Source organism: Canis lupus, chromosome 34 (genome assembly GCF_048164855.1).
Source record: "Canis lupus baileyi chromosome 34, mCanLup2.hap1, whole genome shotgun sequence".
Classification (NCBI taxonomy): domain Eukaryota; kingdom Metazoa; phylum Chordata; class Mammalia; order Carnivora; family Canidae; genus Canis; species Canis lupus.
This window is the reverse complement of record NC_132871.1, coordinates 4,934,832-4,951,965: the sequence shown is the minus strand read 5'-3', so window position 1 is coordinate 4,951,965 and position 17,134 is coordinate 4,934,832. Positions and strand designations below refer to the sequence as shown.

Sequence of the window (17,134 nt, the reverse complement as noted above, 5' to 3'; positions counted from 1 at the left end):
TCACACTGGTATTACGGTCCCACAAGGGAACGTTACTCCACAAAATATAATGATACCCAGAAATGGATACATCTCAGAAACATTACCCCAAAACAAAAGTAGCCAGTCACAAAGGAATAGGTTCTATATGATTCCATTTACATGAATCTGAAGAACGGATACCAATGTAGGGTGACAAAAAACGACACCTGTGCTTGCCTCACAGTGGGGTGGGTGACTGGGCCCGGAGGGATCCTTAGGGTGCTAGAAATGCTCTCTATTTTGATCACGGTGAGAGCCACGTAGGCGTATACAGTTGCCAAAATTCAATGTGGCACACGCTTCATTATGCCTTTTATTGTAAGTGAGTTATATATCGAGAAAGTGCCAGGAACATACAAATTCATGAGACATTCCTTTCATTTTTCCATAAACTGAAGTGTGCCACGGCTTAGCAGCTGTTCATTACATGTTTAGAATAATTTTTATTTCCCAGTCGTATGCATAAGGCAAAGAATCTATTAGATTTCCTTTTGGATAAGAGCAGTATGTGCAGAAGGCGATGCAGCTGACTGGTGAACACAGGTAATGTAACGAGGCTTTAAAAAGCAAAAATAACCCTTGCTCAGTTTAGCCTACAAAACAAACCTCAAATGTTGTAATAAAGGTCTCTATTCATAGTAATTTGTACTTTGTAAAAGGGAACTGTTTAAGATTGAGGGGATTAAAAAAAATAAAATAAAAAGATTGAGGGGATTAACCCTGTATTAATAAGAAAAGGAAATTTAGTGTATTCCTTTAGGATTTATGCCTTCAGAAATTTTTAAATAAACTGTCCCTCACAACACTTCTGGATCTAAGAATCATTGGGGATGCACAAAATATGGGTAGTCCATGAGATCTGTCTACTTTCTCCCATGAGACTGGAAGTGTTATGGGGGAGCCTGATTCCCCCTCTCCCTCAGCCCCTTTCCCTGCTCCCTCTCCCCCTCCAGCACTCTCTCTCAAATAAATAAACAAAATCTTTTTTTTAAAAAAAAAAGATCATCAGCCATCTATCTACCTCCCCCAGCCCCCAGGGGTGCAGTCACTGCTCACTCCCTCTTCCCAAGTCCTGGCCTTCGGGAGGCCTGGTAGGAGGAAGTGGCCCTTCTAAGGGCCAGTGGGGTGGGGGAGGGACCAACAAACGGACTCTGAAGTTTCAATCCTGGGGACCTGAGAAAACAATGGTGCCACACATTTAAAAAAGAAAGTTGCCAGGAGGAAATCTGCGATACAAAGAGAGCCTTAATTATTAACGAGGCTGTATCTGAGGTACAGCCCGGTGACTCAGGGAGAGGTGTTTATCCAAGGAGAACTGCGGGCTCTGCCCCTGACAGAGATAAGACCCGGTCCGGGGAGTCAGGGGAGGGAGAGCTGAGCCCCTGTGGCTGGGCGCTCCAGGGGGAAGAAGCCCCCAGAAGGCGGGAGGAGCGGAGGCCTGCACTGGCTGGGGGGCTGGGGGGCAGGGGAAGCTCTGGTACAATTTGGCAAACAGCTCAAAGAGGAGAATGCTTAGGAATAAAAATGAGTCAAGTGTCAAAGAATTTAAAAAAAAAAAAGCGCCTCTACTTGGAAGCTACTGTGAATTTATAAATAGACCACTTTTTAATCCATCCTAATTTTTTCCCAATAAAGGGCAGGCATTGCACCCAAGTTAATTTAGCTGCCAGAATCAGTACACATGTGCACCCAAAGCAAAAAAAAAAAAACAAAAAACCTAAATTCCTTCCCCAAATTAGGAGGAAGCCAAAGGGGAGGAAAGAAGTTTGGAGAAGGAGAGAGAGTGAATCTATACTACCCAAGCCGGGCATAGGCCACCCCAAGAGTGGGGAGCTGGGGCCGGCCTGGCAGGTGCAGGCAACTGGGAACCCAGTACTCAGCCACCCAGGGGAGTTTCTCTGAAGCACCCCTGAACAGGCAGGGAGAGGCCAGCGCAAACCTGGTGAGTGCCCACCTTACCCTGGGGACGCTGCTGATGTCTCCCGGATTTGAATATGTATCAGAAGGAAACCGAGAGTCAGTACAGTCTGATTTTATATCTTTGGAAACCAACCAGTAAAGTAATTCTGTTATGCTTATGTCAATTAGCTCATGTCAGAATTTGCCAGCGCTATCTGCCCCCCCCCCCGAAACTTTGTGTTTTTCAAATATAGGAATTCATAAACCAGTCACCATCACAAAGTGGGGAACTGAGAGAATTCTTTCAATACAAAATAGATCTTTTCATTGCACCCCTGGAGCACCTGCCTTAATCTTCGGTGTTGATTTGACAGACCAAATGACTCAGTGGAATAAAACTAGAACTGTTTTTCCCCAAATTCCACGTTATGGAAACTAGAAGTGATGCACCCCTTAGTGGGACAGTGGGTTTACAAAATAAAACATACTCACAGATTGGAAGCTGTTCAGTCATTAGCTCAAAAAAAAAAAAAAAAAGAAGGAAGGAAGGAAGGTAAGAAAAGAAAATAATTATGAAGCTTCTAGGCAAAGAATAACTTAACTGGAATAAAAGAATTTCTTTTCCAAATTCCAGCAGAAACAGCTTAACACTTTTGAAAGTGGGGACATGTGGGTGACAGTGTTTTTGTATCTTCCTCATTCCTTGTTTCGTCAACCTCGGCTGCTCCATTTTTCCAAGGCATGAATTTCTGCGTGTGAATAATTTATATTTTCTTTGCAGAACATGTGAATATGTCAGTACATTTTTTTTTACAAGCAGAATGAGCTTGGTTTTGCCTGTTTGCTGGTTTGTTTTCATGGTTCCCATTATACCAGGGAACAGGAAAACATTGGTAAAAGAGGAACAGTCAACCCTAAACCCAGGAAACTACGTTCATTCCAGGTAGTTTTACACACTGAACTATTTTCATATATTATTTATAGTATTGTTGATGCCATCTTCCGTTTACACACTGAAGGGCTGTATTATTCTAACTATAACTTCTGGACCATTTGATAGCACACGCATGCAGTTGCCAAAAATGGTGACTTAGCCAACTGTACTATACAAATGAGCCTTGTGGTTTGTTTTGATCAAATATAAAGTAGGGGTGATCATTAAAATAGAACCATCACTGGACACCAATAATTTCCAGGTGATTTTATGACACTCCAAGAACATTCTCAACTGTATCAAGAAGGTAATGAAATCGTTCTAAATAAATCATTTTCACTCACTTACGTTTTTCACAGATAAATGTTTGTGGGACACCTCTGGCAGACATGGCCTCCGGTTGAACACCTGTCACTCTTAACAATATTCATTGGAAATCAACGGTGAAAACTGCTGCAGTCTAATGAAAATTGGTATTTCAAACTTATTTACAACTCCATAAAAGAAAAGTTCCACTTCCACATATAAGACACCTTACAAGGCAGAGGCACCTGAGTGCATTGACTGGATGTTGGCTCAGGTCACGATCTAAGGTCATTTCAATGGAATGATTCTTGTAGAGGATGAACAGGTAAATGAACAATTAAAGTGATTCTTTTGATATTAGTAGTTTGTTTAATTTAGCATTAATAGTTTCAAGGCATGTGATTCTTAGAAAGAAAAAAATGGTATTTTTCCTTCTACGTTTCTGTTTTCCCTTGACTTTGGAGAGAAGTATGGAGTTAATGGTATTTAACAAGGTCAGGAGAAAAGTCGAAATTCAAAGCTGATTTTTGATTAGTTACTACAAATAAAACCAGATTGACTACTTTCCACTGGGAAATCTTCTCATTCTTAGATCTTCCCTTAAGCCCTCCCACCACCAGCATCTTCTCCAGCCTCTATATGACCTAATTCCTCCTGCTTTTCTTCCATTAAATATTTTTATTTGGACAGGGATTCAACACATCGAAAGACAACTAAAGTTGGGTTTTTTTGGGTTTCTTTCTTTCTTTCTTTTTTTTTTTTGGAAGTGCAACCATTATTTGTTGTTTCCTCTTTGAATGGCAGGTGCTGAGAACTCAAGGAGATATGAAGAAGGAATGGATGTGTGGACTGTGGAGGCAAAGTCAGCAATGAAAGCAAATGTAGAAAGGAACTTCCCACTAATCTCAAGGCCGTAGAGGGGAAGGACTCTCTCTCTCTCTCTCTCTCTCTCTCAATCAATCTTAAAGAAAAAAAGACACCTTACAAGGCAGGATGCAGAGACCCAAATCAGTGCAAATTACTAGAGGAACGTGAAATGAAAAGGTATATAGTAATTAATTGTAGTTATAACATTCTTATAAGAGCAAATACAGCATTAATCATAAAAATAAAAACTAGAAACGACCTAAATATTCCAAGAACATTAGAATAACATGTGGTATATTCATATGATAAAATACTATACAGCACTGAAAATTCAGAAGAACTACTATACACTGGGTAATGAAGAGCAAAGGAAGGCACACCCTATATATATGTTCATAAAAGATCAAAATTAATAGATGTTATTGGAATTTCTGCTAGTAGTTACCCTTGGAGAAAAAGGATGGAAGCAGTGATTTGGAAGAGGTACAAGGAGGCTTCTGGAGTGCTGTCACGGTATGTATCTTGATCTGTGTGGTGGTTACACAAGAATGTTTACTTTGTGACAAGTCACTGAGCTACGTGCTTATGACATGTTTTTTGCACATATGTCATACTTCATTTGAATGCTTATTTTAGGAAAGACGGAGTAACTAGATGCCACCATGTCTCTCCCCCTGAACACAGTTACAGAATACGTGAAGCAACTACTTAAGCACTCGGCTAGTAAAAGCAGGAGATTGGGAAAGAAGACTAATACTATCAAAGTGGCAATAGGTTCATCAATTTTTCCCTCTCTGGTCTCCTCAGGCCTAGTTTCAACACAGCCCATAGCCTGTAAGCGGGCATAATGCAGCAGAGTCCTTCAGGAGAGGCCCTCTAGCTAAGAATCAAAAGCAGGTGGGACACCTGGGGGGCTCAGCAGTTGAGTATCTGGCTTCCGCTCAGGTCATGATCCCAGGGTCCTGAAATTGAGTCCCACATTGGGCTCCCTGCGAAAAATCTGCTTCTCCCTCTGCCAATGTCTCTGCCTCTCTCTGTCTCTCATGAATAAATAAATAAAATCTAAAAAAAAAAAAAAAAGAATCAAAAGTAGGAAAAGCGTCTTCTAACACCCCATTCTCTTGTATTCCAGCCCTCAAGCAATCCTGGGGCAGTGCTGACAACAGCTGCACCAAGGGAAGCCCTCAGAATCCTAAACTGCTGATGTTGGAGAACCTTCTCTTCTGATTAGATATGTAGTATCAAGAGATTGGGGGAAAAAAAAATGAGATTGGGGCAAAGTTCCATTGCGTTGTCCTCCCACCATCTGGCCTCAGATGCAGTCAGTCACAGAGTGGGATAAGTAAAGCTCCAGCTTTCCAGCCAAAGGACCAAAAAGAAGAGCCCCCAAGGAACTGAAAAGTACTGAGAAGACCACAGAGAGGGAAGAACTTAGAAATAAAAAATCCATAAAATTGTTTATGAACTGGTAGGTTCACCCCTGGGTATATATGAATCTGACACGAAACAGTATACTATAGACTTTGAAAACTAAGCCATGCGGTAGGTCACTGCCCTGATCTCACACTGGCCACTGGGCAGGATACACATGGGATGGACCTGAAAGGCATTGCAAAGACTGAGAATGGAACTGGTACTGAAATCACAATTCACAGAAGACAAGTCAGAATTTGCTGCTTTAACCCAGCAGGATCAACTCCTGCTAAAACAAAAATATCAACATTCTTCATAGAACTTTAAATAAGAACCAAATTTCTTAGAATATAATAATCAAAATGACCAGGATGCAATCAATTATTCTGCACAAGAAGAACTAGAAAAATCTCAGAATGTATGGGGAAAAGAAATCAGATGACACAAATGTTAAAGGTATCCAACAATAATTTCAAGGCAGCTTTTATAAAAATTCTCCAAAAAGTAATAGTGAAAACTCTTGAAATGAATGGAAAGATAGAAAGTCTCAACAAAGAAATACAAGATACAAGGGAAGAACCAAGTGGAAATTTTGAATGCTGAAAACTCCAATAACTGAAATTAAAAATTCACTGGATGGGCTCAATAGCAGAACAGACATGATTGAGGAAAGAGTCAATGAACTTGAAAACAGACCAAGAGACGTTATATAATCTGAACAAACAGAAAAGGTTGGGGAGGGAAATGAACAGAGCCTCTGAGACTTGTGGGACAACAACAAAAGCTCTACCATTCACATCATCATAGACTTGGAAATAGAAGAGAATGTGTTATAAAAATAAGTATTTGAAGAAATGGTTGCTGAAAGCTTCCCTAATTTGACAAATGCTAGAATTTATAGATTCAAAAAACACAGTTAACTCTAAACAGGATAATCCCAAAGAAACCAAATGTCCAGACATAGCACAATCCAACTGCTAAAAACTAAAGACCAAGAAAAAGTCTTGAAAGCAACCAGAGAAAACTGATGCATTATATACAGGGAAAAATGATTCGAATGACAACCAATTTCCCATGAGAAACGCGGAGGACAGAAGTAAGTGGAATAACTTTTTAAAGCACTGGATGAACTAGCCAACCCAGAAGTCTATATCCAGTGGAAAATGTCCTTCAGGAATGAAGGTGAAAGACACTTTCAGAGAAAGGAAAACTAAGAGAATTATTGCCACCAGAACTGCTCTAAAAGAAGTGTTAAAGGATGCTCCTCAGGCAGAAGGAATACTAGAAAATGGGGAAAACAACAGAAGTTAAAAACATCTGGGTAAACACAGTAAGCTATTCTCCTATTGAGTTGCTTAAAACATTTTTAAAGTCAGGGCACCCGGCTGGCTCTGCTAGGTAAGCATCCGACTCTTGGTTTTGCTCAGGTCATGATCTCAGGGTCATGAAATCAAGCCATGCAATGGGCTCCATGCTCAACTAGGAGTCTGTGTGAGATTCGGTCTCTCCCTCTCCTCCCTCTGCCCCTCCCCCCCACCATCTCTCTCTCTCTCTCTCTCTCTCTCTCTCTCTCTCTCAAAATAAATAAATAAATCTTTTTAAAAAACATTTTTAATGTCTGGAAAAAATACAACTGTATATACTCTCATGATATGTATACACACCTTGTGAATATATATATAACACAAAAATATATGTGTGCATGTGTGTGAAAGACATTCACCTAATCCAAAATAAATTAGGAAATACAAAACAGGGATGAAAAGAGAAGGAACAAACAGAAAACAAATAATAAAATGGTAGATCTAAATACAAATATATCAATAATCACATTGATGTAAATGGTCTCAACACATTGATCAAAAGATAACGATTGGTAAAAAAGAAAAAAAAAAGATAACGATTGGTAAAATGGACAAAGAAATCAATACCTACCAAAAAATTATCCAATTATTCCAGGTCTACAAGAAATTTACTTGAAACATAGTAATACAGGTATGTTAAAATAAAAAGATAAAGACATAAGACATACCTTGAAAACACTGATCAAAAGAAGATTAAAGTAGCTATATTAAATACCAAGGAATAAGACTTTAGAGCAGAGGAAATTACAGAGGTAAAGAGGGACATTACATGACAAAGGGTCGATTCCCTAATTAGACATAAAAATACTAACTGTGAATGCACCAAACAACAGAGCTTCAGAATACATGAACCAAAATTGACAGCCCTGAAAAGAAAATAGAAAAGACTACAATATTAGGAGACTTAAACATTCATCTCAAAGTGATCAATAGCTCTCATACACAGAAAATGGGCAACAATATAAAAGTACTAAACAACAGTATTAACTAATCTAATTGACATTATAGAACATTCCAGCCAACAACTGCAGAATATATGTATTCTTTTCCTGAAGGCTAATAAAACATTCACCAAGATAAATCACATCCTGGGTCATAAAATAAACCTTAACAAATGTAAAAGAATCAAGATTATACAAAGTATGTTCTCTAGGGTAATTAGAATAAAATATAACAACATAAAGCAAAGAGAAAAATCTCCAAACAGCAGCAAATTTAATAGTACAATCCTCAGTAATTCAAGAGCCAAAAACGTAATCTCAAGGGAAATTATAAAATATTTTAAGGTGAAGAAAAATTAAAATAAAACCTATCAAACCTTGTGAGAAGCAAATAAAGCCATCCTTAGCTGGATAGTTATAGCATTAAATTACTATAGTAGAAAAGAAGAAAAGTCTCAACTCATAATCTAAACTTCTGTAAGGGGGAAAAAAGTCCTACACAAGCAGAGGAAAGAAATACTGATGAGCAGAAACCAATAAATTTGAAAACAGAGAAAATCGATGAAACAAAAAATGGTTCTTTATAGCCAGGATATGGCACTACCTTGAGGGGTGTGAACTAGCACTCCACAGCTATCAAAATAGCTAAGATTTAAAAAATAAAACCTGAAAATACTACACGCCAGATGATGCACAACAACTCGAAATCTGAGACACCCCAAGTGTAAAATAGAACAGCCATTTTGGAAACAGTTTCACCGTTTTTTACAAAATTAAGCACACCCTGACCATATAGCCCCAGTAATCCTATTCCTACTTACCCTAGAGAAATGAACACTCAGGTTTAATCGAACACCTTTATGCCAATGCTTATAGTGGATCTACCCATGACTGACCAAAACTAGAAACAGCCCGATAATCCTCGAAGGCCTGAATGGCTAAACAAACGGTAGTAGACTCAAGCAATGAAATCTTTAGCAATTGCAACGAGTCCATAGTGCCACATGCAGCACCAACTTGGATGAAGCTCAAAGGCATTATGACAAGTGAAATAAGCCGATCTCAAAAGGTTACAGACCCTACCATTCCATGTATAAGATCGTCTCAAAAAGACAAAGCTAGAGCGGAGGAGGGATCAGTGATCGCCAGCGGTTAAGGGGGGCAGAAGCTTGTAATGATGAAGAGACACCATGAGCAAGTTTCTTCTGAGGGGATACGATAGTTCTGTATCTTTGCTGTGGTGGCTGTTACGCACATCTATTCCTGCATTAATACCCACAGAACTCACAAAATCCACACAATTTTTAATGACCAAGAGAAAACATCAATGTTAGTAAATGCTAATGTTTTAAATAAAATATGAGTGATTTTTTTAAGTTTACTTTTAAAACGTAGGGCACAAATGTACCCAAATGAGACTTGAGTAGATAGGTCACGAAGGCTCATGTGAACACAAACGAAAAGTAGGAAGGTACTGGTATACTCACCACTGCTGGTCCCTCTACAGTTTCCGTTACTAGAATCCATAGGAAAATCTGAAAGGTGACAGACAGAATAAGCAATTATCATTTATTCATTATTATTTCGAGAATTCCCGTATAAAAGTCTAATTCAGTCATGAGTTTAATTTGGGTAAAAAACCAAGGTGCCTCAAGGAAGTCGATTCTTATCAGTGACATGAGCTTGGTTCTCTGTTACTTACAGGTCAAGTAAGGACAACCGTCGGTCCTTTTGTGTGATTAAAGGATGACACTCTCTTTGGAATCCTCACCGACTACGCATAAAATTTCAGGATTTAAGAAGTTTTGGGGTCTCACAAAATTTCTGACACGATGAAGTCCACACACATATTAAGTCCTCACCCAACACCCAAAAGCAGCAAACGCATCTCTTCAACAAATAGACGCCTCATGCGTTCCTAGCATGTACTTAGATTCTTAGGGCCTAAGGAAAACACCCAGAATGCATTCTCATGCCCTTTGTTGCCTGTAAACTAAACCGTCCCTCAGCAGAAAGGAAGCACATCATGCTGGGACCGCTCAAGCCAGCGCGATTAACGGACGTGGCAACGATGACTAAGAGTATAAAGCTCTTCTGTGTTCCAGCTAAGAAAGCAGCCTCCGGTGACTGAGGCCTCGGCAAGACACCATGCTGAGACCTGCTGCCCCTAGCAATATAGTATTTTATTTTATTTTATTTTATTTTATTTTATTTTATTTTATGTCAATTAAAAAAATAAAAATAAAAATAAAATAAAATAAAAATAAAAAATAAATTAAATTAAAAAATAATAAAGTCAATTAATTAACATACGATGTATTTCTTGGGCCAGAGGTAGAGTTCAGTGATTCCTCTAGTTATAGATTCTTATGGACACTTCAACTCCGTACTCCTACGCAAGCTTTAATTTTGCATTAACACTTCATGTTATAGGAGTTGAGTATCCACTGATCCCAACAGGAAATACCATCCTTGCTCTGTCCTTTTTCTTCATAGGATGTATCATGATTAAAAAGGAGTGGTTAAACACCATTTTAGGACAACAGCACTCAAAATTACAATTAGTGAATTATTCTCTCAGGCTTGGTAATCATCATCTGTTTTTTTTTTTTTTCAATTTTTAAAGAAATTCCTTAGCTGTTATTCTTCTGGTATTTAAAAAGCTATATACAAGGAAAGACAGTAACCACCAGGCAACACATACTTGATTCTAAAACGTGAGGTTCAACTCAGTCATATGCTATTAATTTAATGACTTTCATTCTATTCAAAGACTTTCTTCATGATAAATGAAGTGTTAGAGTAACATGCCAATGGTTTTATTCCTGAAAAAGTCCAATAATCATGGTTACACACATACGATCTATACAAAAATGATCTCTCTGGGGGTGTCTGGGTGGCTCAGTCGATTAAGCGTCCGTCTCTTGATTTCGGCTCAGGTGATGATCTCAGGGTCCTGGGATCCAGCCCTGCCTCCGGGCTCCACACTCGGCGAGGAGTCTGCTGGAGATTCTCTCCCTCCCTTTGCCCCTGCCCCGCTCGCGCATGTGCACACGTGCACTCTCTCTCTCTCAAATCTTTTTTTAAAAAATGAGCTCTCTGTAAGTGAAGAAATTATATTAATCCACGTGTAAAATAACTGTTAAGTCCTGAAATGTTGACAGAAAAATGAAAAATAAATCTCTTCTCCCGGGGGAAAGAAAACTCTTGATATAGCTGAACATAGGAAAATGGTTTTCTTCTCTCACTCTTAGTCACAGGAAGATATTTCTGTTTATAAAAGCGTTTAGGTATCCGTTGTTAGAATTTTAAGAGAAAAAAAAAGTTATCTGATCAAAAATCATCCAAAAAAAGTTGTTTTCAGAAAGTTGAACTTAGGCATTCCGAGAAAGTCATCTTAAGTGAAGATTATTCGTAGGCATTATTGGGTTTTACGCCCCAAGGATTTCTAGGAGGAGTCACAGAAGTTTCCAGAATAGTCCCAAAGCTGCTGGGGAAAGTCGGGGAGCGGGGGCAGGTTCCAAATAGAAAGTATCATGTGTGACAAGTATGGACAGAGATTGCGGCTGTGACCGAGGGCCCCCAAGTCCTGCAGCGAGGCTAACGGAGAGGGGAGCTGCACCCAGAGAGGCGGGGGCGAGGCCCATGCAGGCCGGGCCGAGGCACCGCCGATGTCAGCAGCACACCCTCTGCACAGAGGGCATCGGGCTGTGGGCAGCAAGCCATTACTACCCCGGACCCGTGACCCAGGGGACCCACTGGAAGCCCAAGCTGAACGAGCCGCAGTGGAAAAGGAAGGAAACTGGATTCAGAGCAGGTTCAGGGACACTTGAACGCGGGGCTACAAGCGGGGGCTGCCGATGGCTGGGGGCCTGACCTCGAGGCCCTGGGATCGAGCCCCAGGTGGGGTCCCTGCTCCGCGGGGAGCCTGCTCCTCCCCCTGCTCCTGCTCCTTCTCCCAAAGAAATAAATAAAATTTTAAATAACATAAAAGGGGGAGGTGCTAGAATCAGGGTGGCTCTGGGGCCTGGAGCCAACAGAGAGGGAAGCATCGGCCGACGCGGGGAAGGAGACGAGAGTTCACTCCGAGGCGCTGCCCCTGAGGTCTGGGGGTCGGACGGGGGCCTGGGACCTGCTCGGTCCTCCCCAAGGGGCAGCACGTACCTGTCTGTCCTGGAACCCCTGCCCGCAGCCGCCTCGGAGCTCTCGGGGGCTTCAAGCGACAATGCCCAGAACCTGATCCTTTAACTGCAGCCTGAGGGCCAGCGACAGATTCTTCGTCTTAGGTTACGAGTCCCTTCCTTCTTCAGGAGACACGAAGCGTGGCGGAGGGTGGCGGAGGGTGGCCTCTGCTGGACCCCCTGTCCCCGGAGCTGGCCTTGCTCTCCTTCCCACGAGCAGGCGGCGCAGCCAGCAGGCGTCATAGGGCCAGGCCGCCCCCCCCAACAGCAGGGGGACGGGGTGCCACCGCCCTGCCTGTCGCTGCAGCCGATCCCGCTCCTGCCAGGACCCGGTGGCCCAGCGGGCTGCTGTCGCTAACTCCCACGCCGTCCTGCTGTGCCATTTACCGGCGCTTCCCGGGTACGGCGCCTCCGTCCTCCTCCGTCCTCCTCTTGCCAACGTCGCTCTCCACCGACTCGCTCAGGGCCTAAGGGCCACGCCAAGCCGGAGTTCCAGCGGAGGGCCCCCCGCTCTAAACCCGCGAAACCGCGCACATGAGACCAGTTCTGGACTAGTCACGTCCGTGTGTCCGTCCTTCTATTCACCTACTGGAAGGGGAAAGGCCCAGCACAGCTTAGTTTTGCTACTTATCGCAACAACTACTTGGAAATTTGGCAGGAATGAGACAAACGGGGACACCTGGGTGGCTCGGTGGTTGAGCGTCTGCCTTCAGCTCAGGTCGTGACCCCGGGGTCCCGGGTTCGAGTCCCACATCGGGCTCCCCACAGGGAACGTGCTTCTCCCTCTGGCTGTGTCTCTGCCTCTCTCTCTGGGTCTCTCATGAATAAATAAATAAAATCTTTTTTTTTTTAAAGTAATGAGATAAAAAATGAATTCTTAAAATAAGGCTTGGGGCCTACCCAAGATTCTATGCCCACCGGGCAGGTCAGCCGCGGCCCTCGGAGACCCGCGTCCCTGGGCCACCAGAGCGCCCCGCAGTGTCTCCCGTGAGGAGGGACCACAGAACCGTGCTCTCTGCGCCTGAGTCGGAGTCTCCACTTGTCCTTCCCATTCCATTCTCCGGCCCTCGCACGACGTCATTCTGCCTTCTTGGTATTTGGCCCCTCAAATAGCTGTAGACCAGGGCGAAGGAAAAGGCGGCCTGTTCCGGGAGCGCGGAGGAGTGACCCCACGGCGGCCCAGCAGGCGGGACGGGCCCGGAGGACCGTGTCGAGCAAGGGCCGGGGTGACAGGCTGACAGCGGCCCGGAAACCGGCGCTGCCCGAGGCCGGGGCCGGGGCCAGGGCCGGGAGCCGCGGCCGCTCATGTCAGACCACGCGTGTGCTTGGATCCTTGCTCCCTGCGCTTCCCAGACACGCCGTTTGTCACCAGCAGACGCCCATCAGGCTCATTCTCTCCTCCTTCCCGCTGCTGCCCCAGGGACTCGATCCGGTGCCTGAGACCCGGGTCAATCGCGCAAAATGAAACCTGAGGCTCACGGGTTCAGCAGGAAGATCCGCTTTCCACTGGGCCCGGGGGTGAAGCTTGCGTTCCAGAGCCGAAGTGACAAAAGCTCCAGGCTGCATCCGCACTGACCAGGGGACCATTTCAAAAAAGAAAAACCTCATTTTGGGATCCCTGCGTGGCTCAGCGGTTTAGCACCTGCCTTCGGCCCAGAGCGTGATCCTGAAGACCCGGGACTGAGTCCCACGTCGGGCTCCCTGCATGGAGCCTGCTTCTCCTTCTGCCTGTGTCTCTGCCTCTCTCTGTGTCTCTCATGAATAAATAAATAAAATCTTTAAAAAAAGAAAACCTCATCTTGACGGAAGGACGGTAATCAGGACGGTTATCAGGGCAAAACAGAGAAGCAGCAGCACAGTCTGTCAGGGCCCGCGCCCCAGGGACCAGGCTTCTTCATCTCATCTCCCAGGCCCCGCACACGTCCGAAGACTTTAGCTCACTCAGGTTACAGAAATTCCCCAAAATGACAGCTGAGAGGGGTCCAGACTGAGCACCTGGTCTGCGGGCTCCGAGCCCACGCCCTGCTCGCCCCCCCACCCTCGAGAGGGGACCAGGGGTCTGAACAGAGGACGTGAATCCTCAGATGCAGCAGCCGCAGGAAGCCCCAACCCCGTGATAAATATACAATGTGGACAAAGAACAAGTTCCATATAAATTTGTCCATAATAGTCAGGATGTGAGCTTTTTTTTTTTTCTTTTTTAAATGTACCCTGGCCCTTAGTATTTTGAAAGCAAAGAGTAGTTTGAAGCACTGCTCCGTTTCTGTAAGACTTTGCTTTGTAAAGGGGCCTAGACTCGTTTGTGGGATCATACTGTGCTAGGAAGGAACAGATCCCTGAACGCTAGGATTTGAAAGTCCTCTTGGCATTGAAGGAATGCGAAGGGTGGCCCCTTTTATTCAGGGAGACCTCATTTTCGTATTCGGAGCCCGGATTCTAATCCTAAAACATAAGCAATTCTGTTTATACCTAAAGGAAGGCGGGGGGGAGTGCTTCGGGAACTATCATATCCCGCTGAACCAAAGAGTATACTGCGTTGTAAATTAAACCGGCCACATATGGTAGTGACTAAGTAAGTCCAGGTGCCTGACAGTTTGACCCAGGACAGGGAATGCAATTTTTAGCAAGCTGGCCTCGGAAGCCAGGAGACCCTTCGGGTTGGAATCCAGCTCTCCATTCCCCTCCCCACCCCTCCTGCCACCAGGCTCTCTGATTCACACTGAAGGTTGTGGTAAAAAAAGGGAGACGGTCATAAAAATATGGTTCCAACTGCCACCTAAGCCTACTTATTTTTCTAGCAAGGATGCTGTCAACAAAGTGGATATTATGGCATTTTAAAGCAGCTCAGAAACCAGGTCCCACATACTGACAAATTGTTTCCATGCATGGCCTATTTGAGGGCTTCAATGAGGCAATTGTTCTGCATCTGGTCCCCAATGATAGGTAATTCGGGGACACTTAAGGAAACTGCTTCCCAACCATATTGACCATGGCTTTTGAGAGCTGTTACCCTTGCCAAACCTCGCTCGTCTGAGGTCCAGGTCCGTCTCCAAGAGAGGTTTCAGAACAAGTCTTTTCCTTTAAGGGGAGGAAAGCTATTCAGAGTGAACCATCGCCACCCCATTCCTAGTCGCTGGCCCGAGCGAGCGAAGCGCCTGCATCTAACTGATTCTAAGTGCCTGGCAAAGCAGGGCAGCGACTGAGCAAACTTTCCAGAATCCGCACAGCCTGTGACTTTACTGAGTACAAAGGCTCAAGAGTGTTCCTTTAGCCCAGAGAAATACATTCCTCCCCGCTTAGAGCACACAGCCCGTTCTGGGCTCTTGATTAAAAGCAGCAAGACAACAGGTATTTAGAAGCCCGACTCACTGAGCGAGGGGATGATCGAAAAGCTTCTGGAATCTTTCTGTTCCTGGGTTTGCAGTACTTTTGGCCTCTTTGCTCACTGTATGTTGAGCGGGTCATTGTGCACAGAAAGCAGTTTTTCCCCATCAATTCTCTGACAGCCAAGAACCGTCCCTTAGAAATGGACTAAGGGTGTGAGCACAGGCTGAACAACTTGAGAAGCAGATGAAGTGGGGGGGGGGGGGAGATGCCCAGGAAATGAACAGGGGAGGCAATCAAGTCATCACATCTAATAAGAGAGTTCCTCCCCGGACGGGATGAAAGAAGACCAACCACCAACCATAAATATATCCATATATGAAACTATATGAAGGGTGCAAGTTGAATTGAGGGGTCCTACGCGGGAGGGGTACAGAGCGAGAGTTCAATGAACCATCATGAGCTGGGTTTCGCTGGGGTCTTCAGAGGCACGACTGTCATAATGAGACCAAACAGTTGTGAGAAAACCACCTGTGACTGATTCCATTAACCGTCGGAGAGCAGGCAAGCTCTTGGGGGGCAGGGGAACACCCCGAGGGACCCGGGGGTGATGCACATGCAGAACAAAGGGCATGAGATGAGGTGTTCGGGCCGGGTCTGCAGAGCACAACAGCGGGCTGGGGAGCTTGGGGGGCGATTAAAATGCCCTTGCACGGGTGAATGGTGACAGCCGCCTTGGGCATAACCCCTTTCACCCCTGTGCCCCTCACAAAAGGGCTGCAGGTGAGTGGCATGTGGAGGGGGCTCAGCAGCTTCCCAGCCACCCGGGGCTGGAGTGCGGGAACAATCTACCCCATAGAGACGAGGGCAGATTTAGGGTGAAGGTAATTGCTCACACTGGACTGCGAGCAAACACATGCCACTGACATCCGAGGCTGGAGCGAGGTCCCTGGAACCATCCAGGCTTTCCTAATGGCTAGAAGGGGGGGGGGGGCGCAGTCTGAGCCGCAGCTGGAGACCCTGCAGCCGCGGGGGAGGCGGGGGGGGGGCGCACGCGGTGCCCCCAGGAGCCACCCATGGGGAGGGGGGGCGGGGGGGACTCACCGGCTCCGTCCGCCGTGACGATGGCCTCGGGCGAGATGCACACGCCGCGGTCGTACACGGGCAGCTCGTCGCAGGCCAGGCTCTCGGGCCACGCGTGGCGGTACTTGATGAGGATGGGCTCGCAGCCCTGCCGGGCGCGCTCGCACACGGACTTGCAGGGCTTGATGGGCTCGTGCTGGAAGTCGATGGTGCAGATGGGCGCGTACATGGCGCAGAGGAAGAAGAGCAGGTCGGGGCTGCAGTGCGTGCCCAGCAGCCCCTCGAACTGCTCGATGGCCAGGATGGCGTTGGCCTGGGTGCTGTGGTGCAGGTGGTTGGGCATCTTGGTCATGTTCCAGGGCAGGGCCTGGCACAGCGGGATGCGCACCGGCTCGCACGCCGCAGCCCGAGCTCCGGGCGCCCAGAGCAGGCTCGGCGCGGCCAGGGCGAGCAGGCCGGTGCGCAGCAGCAGCAGCAGCCGCCCTCCGGGGCCGCGCGCCATGGTCCCCGCGGGACGCCGCGCCCGCCCGCCCGGCCCCCGCCCCGGCCCCCGCCCCGGCCCCCCGCTCCTCCCGCCGCCCGCCCCGCGCCCCGACCCCGCGCCCCGAGGGCTGCGCCGCTGCTCGGCCGGGGACCCCTGGGACCCTCCGCGGGGGCGGCCGTGGGCCGAGCGGGTCCGGGCCCGGGAGGCGACCGGAGGCGAGACCCGACTCCGCCGAGGCCGCGGGCGCCCCGGACCGTCGCGTCCCCGGATCCGGCTAAGGAGCCACCCGGGGCCGGAGCTCACCCGCGGGCCGGGCG

The 17,134-nt window shown here is 46.0% G+C and overlaps 1 protein-coding gene and 1 long non-coding RNA gene across 2 annotated transcripts in view; one reads left to right on the top strand and one right to left on the bottom strand.

The window, feature by feature from the left end:
* FRZB (frizzled related protein) overlaps positions 1 to 17,134 on the bottom strand; it is a 30,695-nt gene extending 13,561 nt beyond the window's left edge. The window contains exons 1-2 of the mRNA XM_072810841.1: positions 16,355 to 17,134; positions 9,233 to 9,280 (exon numbers count right to left, since the gene is read on the bottom strand). Coding sequence (XP_072666942.1) covers positions 9,233 to 9,280; positions 16,355 to 16,835 — 529 coding nt within the window. The 5' untranslated portion in view covers positions 16,836 to 17,134. The remainder of the gene's footprint in view (positions 1 to 9,232; positions 9,281 to 16,354) is intronic.
* Positions 1,788 to 7,005, top strand: LOC140624192 (uncharacterized). Its single transcript, XR_012023705.1, has 4 exons — positions 1,788 to 1,963; positions 3,214 to 3,485; positions 3,965 to 4,540; positions 5,160 to 7,005. It is a non-coding gene; the product is annotated as an uncharacterized lncRNA (long non-coding RNA).